Source organism: Mauremys reevesii, linkage group 20 (genome assembly GCF_016161935.1).
Source record: "Mauremys reevesii isolate NIE-2019 linkage group 20, ASM1616193v1, whole genome shotgun sequence".
NCBI classification, from domain to species: Eukaryota; Metazoa; Chordata; order Testudines; family Geoemydidae; genus Mauremys; species Mauremys reevesii.
In genome coordinates, this window is record NC_052642.1 from 21457827 (window position 1) to 21468154 (window position 10328).

General features: G+C 43.9%; 1 protein-coding gene across 6 annotated transcripts in view; it reads left to right on the top strand.

The window, feature by feature from the left end:
- The window catches only part of EMC6 (ER membrane protein complex subunit 6), a 34684-nt gene extending 26993 nt beyond the window's left edge, over nucleotides 1-7691 (top strand). For 3 of the 6 annotated variants that reach the window (XM_039507493.1, XM_039507495.1, XM_039507515.1), the window contains 2 exons: nucleotides 6812-6901; nucleotides 7597-7691. In XM_039507493.1, the coding sequence (XP_039363427.1) occupies nucleotides 6812-6901; nucleotides 7597-7685 (179 nt within the window). In that variant the 3' untranslated portion in view covers nucleotides 7686-7691. Of the gene's footprint in view, nucleotides 1-44; nucleotides 273-622; nucleotides 895-6811; nucleotides 7153-7596 lie in introns of those variants that run through there. The other 3 variants (XR_005590053.1, XR_005590051.1, XR_005590052.1) reach the window with 3 other exon arrangements.
- Nucleotides 7692-10328: the final 2637 nt, after the last annotated feature.

A 10328-nucleotide genomic window follows, 5' to 3' on the forward strand; every position in this document is an offset into this window, starting at 1 on the left:
GTTTGGAGCATTTTTACCTTTTGAATAATTTTTTTTTCTTGTAGTGTTGAACCAACGGGACCAATTCCACCTTGGCTGGCAGAGTGAATTATTTTATCTCATTCCCAGAGGCTCTTGGAAAAGGAGCACCTGGAAATATCTTCTGGCATCTCCATGCAAAGTGACTGGCAACATGCCATAAAAAACTGGGATTCCATCTCTCCAAGGGGGCACCCAAACCTGCCTGCGAGGGTGGGGAATGGGAGCATATCCAGGTTCCAGGAGACAGCCAGGTATTTTCTGTTTGATTTATCTCCCCAAGCCTGCTCTCATTAAACCAAATGACAAAACACCCATTGGCTTCCAAGAGAGCAGAACTGAATCTCAACTCTGTAGGTTGCTTCCCAGTCTTGTTAATACTCTGGTTTGGTGAAACAATACCTGTGACACAACTATCTCTCACCAACAGCTGTACTGATACCCTTTAATTATGTACAAGCTGACCCAACCTAAAGAACAAGCTACCTTATAGTTCACCAGCTTTCAGGTTACATCATGTCTTCATTCTTCCAGTGCTCTCCTAGTCCTTGAATTATCTGTATTGCATGTAGCACATTCTACAAGGCCTTTTTATCATCATCAGCTGGAGTACTTGCTACTTTCCAAGGATCCAAGGTATCAGTGGAGAAGGATTGTGAACAAATGGTGGGGAAATCTTGTGAAGCTGAGGAAATTCTCATAAGACAGTGCTTGATGGATTAAACTGCTGGCATGATATCAGGAAACTGAAATGAAATATAGATACACATAAAAAATCATTCGGAAGACTGAGTGCAGCAGTAGACGGAACAATCATCATTTTGCAATGCTGCCTTCCAGTGCTTTGACCTCCTAATGGAAGCCTACAAACGCCTTGTTGAGGGAAATGTTAAATCAGTAGCCTGAAAACTGATCGTTTTTAATAAAACTTGCCTTCATGTTAAACTAATGACTCAAGACAAAAATCCTGCTCTTGTCTACATGTGGCAGGTCTCTGCTCCACTTGTTAGTACAGACGCCCCCTGCGTTACACAAACCCGACTTACCCAAATCCGCACTGACAGAAGAAGTTCCGTAAGCTAGACATAGGTTTTGGGTTTTTTTTGCGTAATGGTCATTCCCGACTTACGTAAAATTCAAATTATGCAAGGGGTTCCGGAACAGAACGCTTGCGTAAGTCGGGGACTGTGTACACTAATGCCTCTTTGCTAACATGCTTCATGATAAACATGGAGGAATGAGAAAGGAATCCGGTCTTCACAGTTCATGCAACCCATGGCTGCTCTGTTGAGATGGCCAACAAGGTGACCCAAACTAGTAGTGGTGATTTTAATCCTGTTATACTTCTAGGAACTGGACTGAGGCTCACCAAAACTCCTTCATCACAGGCTACCATCAGATGGTAACATATTCCAGTCATTACTCAGCCTAGGCAGGACTCAAATCTGTGACCTGGAGAAGAAAAAGTTTCATGCAATCCTCTGAGCCAATCAGTCCCCTCTGACTGATCCTGTCTCAAACCTGGAGGCTGACTATGCATAGTGATGATCAGAGGTGGAATATTTGCAACGAGCAAGTTACATGCTACTGAATGACAGCAAGAGGCTCAAATGTCCCTATTGCAATAGAACACTGGAGTGCCCTACAGACGATGTTCTACTCTCCAACTAGTTTCACACATGTTCACCACCTCACAGATGCAGCATGAGCACTGGCTTCCAGGAAGTTTAGCATTGCTGAGTCACCTCTTAGCACTGTTAAGTGCTCTCAGGAATGCTGAACAGGAGGTGCCCTGTAGGTTACTGGACTACTCTTTAGATAGCATATACTCTTCTAAGTCACCTGGTACAGATTGCATTCTCCACAGGGAATGGAGTTAAGGTATGGCCACACGAGCCAGGCTGTGTGTGGCTCACTCAGGAATCAAGAACCCTTTTTGCATGGAAAGCTTAAGCTCAGCATCACCCTGTGTAGGAGGTCTGGGTAACTCCCTATTGCACCGTTGCAAACCCGCCTGAATGCTTAGAGAGGTCCAGGAACTCTACAGTAGCAAACCTTTTTGCTCTACCAATACTTGGGGTGGGGGAAGGGGAGAGGGCCAGGGAGGACAGACCTAATACAGGCAGCTGGGAGCGAGTCCAGCTAGGGTCCAGCAATTAAAGAAGCTGAATGTCATTTGCAAGTCTCTATTCTTGAATGGCAACTTCAGCAGAGAGAGCAGCCTCTTTCCCTTTGCTCTGTTTAGAATGGATCCTCACTGTATCGACAGGACTGAGCAACTCAGTAGGGAAAGATGGGTGAATAAGATTGATAGGAGAATAAGGTGTCGAGTGTGAACCAGTTTGACATCACCGAAGACCTAAAGTGATGGTGCACAATGGCTCTCAGACAAACCCTAGCATTGCATCTGCCAGGAAAGACGTCACTGTCACCCACCTATAGACGATGGGAGCCCTAAACTGAGGCTTGGCTAAGGTGGCAGCAGGTTGCAAAGCAAGTCCAGTCATGGGATGAGGATTCCACTAACTGGCTAAATTTGCTCCAAGAGAGTCCAGGGCAAGGTAACACCAGGATATACTGTGAATTTAGTCTAATCTCAAATGGGAATATGGCTATGTCACAAATCCACTATATTATAATGGTATGGCTGCCTTGTGTGTGTGCGTAAGTACTGACAAGGCAATAAAGAGCAAGGGTCAGTGGCCTTTAACCTTAATTAGCCCAGTTGGCTTTCCTGTTTTAACCACTCCCTATGTGATCCACGCGTCTGACGGGAGTGAGGGGGGAGGAATTCCACTGAATAACAGTGAGCTCATGCAAAATGAAAATGTAATAACATCCCAACACTCCCTTTCCTGCGGGGCGGGCGGGGGGGGATTGTAAGGCTTTGGAATTGGTCTTAATCACACTCTTGGGAACTATGTATATACAAACCTCAGTGCTGGTGAGGTTTTTTTATTGTAACTGAAGTAAAAAAAAAAAATGCAGCAAAGCTTCCATGGAGAATACACAGGATCCTATGAGATACATGATTGTGGTTTGGGTTGTTACAAGATGTTGGCAGTCTTGGCTAATCTCTTTAGTGCTATCCAATCACTGTGAATGGATTTGGCATTCAATACAGCAGCAGCAACTGTGGGGAATTAAATCATCAGATAGGGCACGTCCGGTTTACAAGTCAAGGAGCCTTATAATGCATTTAATAAAGAAAAGCTGCTTGAAAGGAAAACTGGTTGGACCACAGCTAGAGCCATACTCCCAGCTCACAGACAACTTCAGAAGACAGCAAAAGTGACTGGAGGCATCAGGGAAGTTACATACAAGGGGACACTGGAAAGGACAAGGGTAGGAGGCAATATAATAAAATAATGAATTGTATGGAGAAGGCTGGCTCCCCTTTACCCTGTCCCATAACACAAGAATATTGGGACACAGGCTGAAATTAAAAGGCAACGAGTTCAAAGCCAATAAGAGGAACTATTTTTTAAAAAGCTACACAGAATTAAACCGTGGAACTCACTGTTGCAGGATGTCATTGAGGCAAATGGCAAAGAAATATTTAAAAAAATATTAGACGCCTAAAAAAAACTGCTTCTGTAGTTATACACAAACACCAAAAATCCTCATGTTTCAAGGCATAATCTGCTGATATCAACTGGAGTTAGGAACCACTTCTCCCACTCATGCATTTCCTCCACAGGATAGTATTGCACTGTTAATTGTGTTGTAAAGCTGTTGCCCCTTTGCTGAGCAGGAGCAGGAGGAGACTGCAGGATGTCACAGGTCAGTTTCCAGCTTGGAGCAGAAATCAGTGAAATGGAAATAAGTATTTTGTTTGTAGCTTGTTTATTCACACTCATTTTATTTCCTTGGTAACAAATGGGCAACTCCCCTTTTTCAGAAACCCTAGGGAAAGGAACCGCTGCCTTGTCCCAAGAAGCAGCTGCCTTGGGCCTCTACATTTCTCTAGGGTCTCACACAAAACTATTAAATACAGTTTTCTCTCCCTGCCCCCAACTCCTGAGGATTTTCCCTGTGAAACCCCTTCAACTCAAAACTCCTCCTCTGTGGCCTTCCAAGATGAACCTGGTTGTCAACTTGCCTTTTGTGCAGCTGTTTTGGAATTCAAAAGGAGCCTCAGAGCTTTAAGTGCCACAGAAAGGTGAGTACTTCAACCCACACAAGGTTCCTTAATGAGCATCTCATCTGGGTGCTTATACATCAACAAACCCTACTGGAGAAACCATTAGCATATTTCAGCATAAAATGGAGCTTTGCTCCTTCCTATGAAGCAGTTAGCAATGGCCATTGTTGGGGACAGAACACCTTAGATAAGGTTTTCACCCCTCTAGCCAGAAGGCCGAGATGAGAGTTTTTCCACTGACTTCAATGGGCTTTGGATCATCTCTAAAGTTGACAATTGGCCCCACCATAGGTAAGATGCTATTAACTGCCCAAAAACGTTGCTTACACAGACTCAGGTTTGCAATTGCTGCCTTGTGTCCTTCCAGAACTTGGAAAGTGGCTACCCTTAAAACCTCTGAAAACCAGGGAAATACAACGTTAAGATAAATACCACCTTTGCAATGCCACCTGAACACTGACTCCTTCAGCTAGCAATTGCCACTGGAAATGGCTCAGAAAGGGTGATGCCATTAATAAGCAGCCATGAGGAAGGACTATAAGAACATGTCATTCTTTATGTTGTGTTCCACTCCACAAATCTGAATTCCAGCATTTATCTGCATTCCATGCCACATAGCTGCATTTGGATCAGTTGGAGCAAGTTGGAAGAGCTGTCATTGTGATATGCGGAGCAGTGTAAGTATGCCTCAGTTCAACACCATATTCCATAGGTTGTGTCAGCAGAGATATACAAGAGTGCTGACAATCCCCATGGCAAGAAGACAATTAGGCTGGGATACATGACAGTGGTCTCCAGGGCTTAGCGAGAGGTGAGTGAAGGCAATGTTTCAGAGGAATCCTCAGGGCAAGGTGAAGAGGTGGGAACGTTTTGTAAGTCTGGGGTGGTTTGGGTGGAGTAAGTTCAGTGTCTGAGTGTAGGTCAGGTGCAATTAGTTATCGATTGCGGACTTAACCCCAAGATTTGCCTTAGCAAAGAGGTGTTACTTTGTCCTAGTGTTCTTGTGCTCTGTTCCTGAAGAATGCTGTAGCATCTGTAAGGATAGAGGGCTAGCATGTGTGCTATTACTCAAAGGAGGCAGAGTTAAGGTTGAGTTGCAAGGGCAGCATGCACTTTATGTATGTCCTGGTTTTTAGAGGTTTAAGTGTAGCTGAACTCAGCATTTGGGATCAAACTCTACCCCAGCCCCTCTTGCAGCATACCAGTTTTCAAGACACTCTCCCTACACATGTAAGTTTTAGAGCACTTAGATTATCATCATCATCATCTGCTTATTGGGAAAAGAAGGGACTGTATCTGAGAAACCCCTTGACCAAACGACCCCAACTTGCACCACTAACTCATTTCCTATTCCTAGCATGTCCTTCTACAAATAAACTTCTTTCACTTGATGAGTAGCCAAGAGACATATATCAGAGTGGATTTTTTTTAACTCCGGACTTACCAAATATGATCTTACCGTAGATATCCCCCTCAGCAGCTTTGGCACTGCACAGCAGCACTCTCTTCTGTGTGAAATGGAGAGTATCTGAACGTAACAAGGTACTGAGTGATTTAGGGAAAGCTGGAAACAAGGAGAGCCTGCTGGAAGAACTGGTGGCTTCTTTCAGTCCCTTCACAGTCAAATATTCATAGATGCCTGTCCGAACGAACTTCCAAACACTGTGAGGTTTGCCGATTGCTGGAGAGAAAGCAGAGAACAGACTCCCCTCTCCCAAAATGAGTCCATCTGATTATCAACTAAAAACTTTTTTTTAAGAAACCTCAAAACAAGGCAGCCCCTTATATTTCCTCCACGCCAAGTACTAGTGTGGACAGTGCCTCTCGTACAGTCTACATTCCAGTTACCCTGAGGCATCACAGGTTGTCACAGCACAGCTCATCTGCTCTGCACAAGCCCAGCATATCCCCAAGGTTGGGCCAGCGTGAGCCAGCAGTAAAGTCATGAACAAACAGAGCTCTCTTGCAGGTTTTTATTGTGAGGAAGCCACAGTTAAACAGATTTAAAAAATAAACAACAGGAGATTTTATACCAAGAGGGAAATAAGTCCATTCAGACTAAACAAAAACACAGGCTTTCCAAGCTCAGCTACAGAGCCACTTTTGCTAAAGAACCTAAGTCAGCTGATTTCCTCACTTAAACTGTTTTCTCTTGGCTGAGTCCTCACTTAGGAAGCCTCATTAACTCAACCCTTTGCACCTGCTCCAGTGTGGGGAGCAAGCTAGATTAGCCATTAACTCCCTCTCTGCTGGGGCCTATATGAACAGCTTGTGGTGATGGTCACAGAAATGCAGTTAAGCAGAATGGCTATGTTAATAAATCTTAAGACGTACAAATAGGCTCATCTACACTGTAGGTTATCAGAGCATCTCCTCTCATCTCAGTGATCAGGTCCCTGCTCAGGGGCATGATACCTGCAAGCCTCACAAATAAGTCAACCAGAATCAACATTACAATACCCACTGCTCCATAGGCCTGATGCTAGCCTCACACTGGTACAACTACCATAGTTACCCTAGATTTACCCCAGTGTAAATGAGATCACGTTCAGACCCTATGTCTGATCTTCTCTTGTTCTGGTTGGTTTCACTTTTGCCACTAGTGACCAAACCTACAACATGCTGAGCACCTTCTGCTTTCATCCACAGAAATAGTTTGTACGGAAGAAGTTAACATAGTTTGGTGGCAGTGCAACATGGGACCAACCTTGTGCCTCTGGTCTATTCAAGTCTTTGAAGGTAACAGACACCGTACCAAAGTGCCTCCTGTGGGCTGACTAACAGACCACTCTAGGAAACTGAGGAGGGAGGAACAGATTAGCTCCAAACCCACAAGGAGTCAGGAAAAGATAGAACTCTTTCCCATTCACCACAATATCTTCCCTGGAGAGCTATTTGCAATATTCCCGGTACATATTTTTCAATAGTGCATACATCTATTTTGACTGTAATTAGTGACAATGTTAAGCCATTATCCCCCGCACAAAATGACAAGGTTAATCGTTTTGTGAGCTCTCCTTGGTGGAGGAAGCCATTTCCCTCTCTAGTTACCATCTGTTTGAATGAGCTCTAGAAATGCGCATGTGGCCAGCTGAGTCACGTATAATTATGCTCTCTAAGAGATGCTATTGTTTTAAGCATGTGATTCCTGCCTGTGAACCATGTGATTCCTGCCTGTGTAATCCCCTGCCAGTCAATTTTCACAGGAAATACTGATGCAGTAAATAATTTGCTTTTATTATTCATAATTTATATAGTGCTATAGAGCACATGGCACTATAAAGCTGTTGGTCAGTGCCAAACAGATAACAGGTGTCTGCCCCAAAGGTCATACAATCTAATGGCTTAATCCTGTGAGGTGATGAGTACCCTCAACTCCCTTTGATGTCAACCAGAAATCAGATGGCTGAGAATTATTCTTTTCTGTTTCGTAGGCAGTGTTCACATCCATCAATTGACAGCGTCTCTCAGGAGCTTTATTAAAGGTGACTCGGCAGAATCAGACACGCCTCGTACAGTATGATGGTTTGGGATTTGTGTGCAATAAATCTATAAATACTATATGTGCTATTAGTTTGTCTTAGTACTGTCAAGTTGTGTACTGTATTCATACATTGTGATAATTCACTATCGGGTTTGTCAAGAAACGTTCCCAGAAAAGAGGGACAAACATCTGAAGAACAGTGCTGTGATGCACTGGCTAGATCCCCCTGTAAGCTTGCTAAGCAGGTTTCTCCAGCAATGTTCCAGTCCTGTGAGGAACAGGGGGAGAACAAAAGACTCACTAGGGTTTAAAGACACCAAGGTTCTCAAGAATTCAGTTGACGAAAAGGGAGTCCAGGAGAGGTTGGAGATGTCTAGGAAGACAGACCTACCAGGGTCCCTATGTAGAAGATGGAATTACTCTTGCTAAAATAGATGTGTGCATAGGCCTTTTGTTGTTTTAATTCTTTTTTCCTGTTATGCTGTGTTCTTACAGTTAAGATTAAATAATACTTTGCTTTAGAAGGCTGCTGGGGTCATTGTATTCACTACAGGTCATAACCCCTGAAGGGAAGAACTGCAGGTACTCTGTCCAGCTGGCCATGCTGAGTAAGCATGGATGGTACGCAGGAGGGTTGTAACCTAGTACCCTGATCTAAGTGTGGGAGACTCACAGGATTCCATCCCAGGGAGGTAAAGGCATGAACCTGAGACCTCAAGGGGGAGGCACTTGGACAGAAAGGGAGAGGGAATGAGAGGTACAGCTCGTCCTGAACTGTGAGACACAGCTAGACCCCAAAAAGAAAGAAACAGTCTGTCTTTTTTCTGATCTGATGTTCTATGGGGATTTTAAGAGGTGGGCTGTCCCTCCCTACCAACCATCCACAAATGAGTTTCTTGGATTGCCAACTCTGGTACTAACCAAAGGCCTGGCAGGTTTCTGAAGCTCCTCTATATCCTGGGACCACAGCTTCAAAACTCCTCCTTAAGCTCTACCTTGGAGGGAACAGATGTGCTGTCTACTCAACAACCATTACCACTGTGGTTTTGTGAGTTGCCCATTAGGACATGCTTTTGCAGAGTATCTTGTTACCTTCTCAGACCTGCGTAGACTGAGGAGACCCAACACTGCACTTAAACTCAGGTTCCTGTCATGCTGCACTGCCACCAAATCACAGCCTGGCCTCTGTTATAACTTTTAAAAGACTTGCTCACTTCTGCCATCCAACCAAACTACAACTAAACCAGGATATTAAAGACACTCCAGTGCAGGCCACACGGTAACTGTTAGTATCCCACAAAACAGTACATATTGACTACTACAGCGAGACATTAAAAAAAACCCAGCACAGTGTGGAAGAAAACAGACTCTTCTCTCTCAGGTTGGTTGCAACATGTCTGAGACAATTTATTTTCCTGACACTTGCAAGGGGAGAGTACACCCGGACAGGGGTTCCCCCCGTCCCAGGCAGGTCTCTGTTAGGTAAACAATTAGAGCAAGCATTTTTTTGTTATCTTTTGTTACAGACAATAATGATCAACAACCGCATCTTGTTTATACATATTCCTTCTGATATCTTACTTTTCTCAGCAGTTCCTGTTACAGTCTGTATTCTATTCTTATCTAACACAAGGTCGAAAAAGAGTACCTCTTACAGTTTTTTGTTCCACTCGCTTTTCACTTGCCCAGGCCCTGCCTGAAATCTCGCATTATTAGAGCTAGTGTTAGCCTGACTCATACTTTATTCCTAAAACTTAAGATATCTGCATTCAAATTCCCTTTATCCTTTTCTCTGCTTCCACAGGCTACACAGAAGCTGTTAGCTAACCATGAAATGGTGTGTAATGGCTAAGACAAGAGCAGGTGGGGAGCTAATCCGCTTTCCTCCTCTTAGAATAAACATATCATAGATTATCAGGGTTGGAAGGGACCTCAGGAGGTCCAACCCCCTGCTCAAAGCAGGACCAATCCCCAGACTGATTTTTACCCCAGTTCCCTAAATGGCCCCCTCAAGGATGAATTCACAACCCTGGGGTTAGCAGGCCAATGCTCAAACCGCTGAGCTATCACTCCCCCAATCTAGGTTAATTCTGTCAGTTTCAAGCGAACAGAAATAAAACAGCAAACTACACAGTTAGGGACAGCTACAGCCAAATGTGGAAATATTTAAAGATATTTTTGCTTTGAAAAAAAATGTCTGAAGTCAGTGGTCATTTTAGTGCTCAGAAAAGACAAGGACTGAGGTGCTGGTTAGAGCCAACCACAGGACAGGCAGTTGTTAAGCAAACTTCCCACGCACACTGCTCTGTAAATGCAATTACTTCTGACCTGCTACTCCAGTCTTGGGACTCCACATTGCTATGCAATAAATCACAATCCCGACCTCCAACAAACCTGCTCTGTTCAACTCCAGATTTGCCAGTGACTCAAGACCTGGAACACTGCTACCATTCTAGTTCTTGTACTCTTCTGAGCAGGCATCGCCAGTCATAGCACCATGGTGCAGTGATTTCTGATGTGGAAATAGTCCATCAGGACCTAGTATGAAACCTAGCAAACTAATTTTTACTTGTGACCTAATCAGAATTTGAAAACAATTAACCCAGAACTGAAAGGCATGAATCTGATTTTTAACCTTTTGTTCTCATAGGAATCTGAAGATCCAAATGGAAAACATAAAAT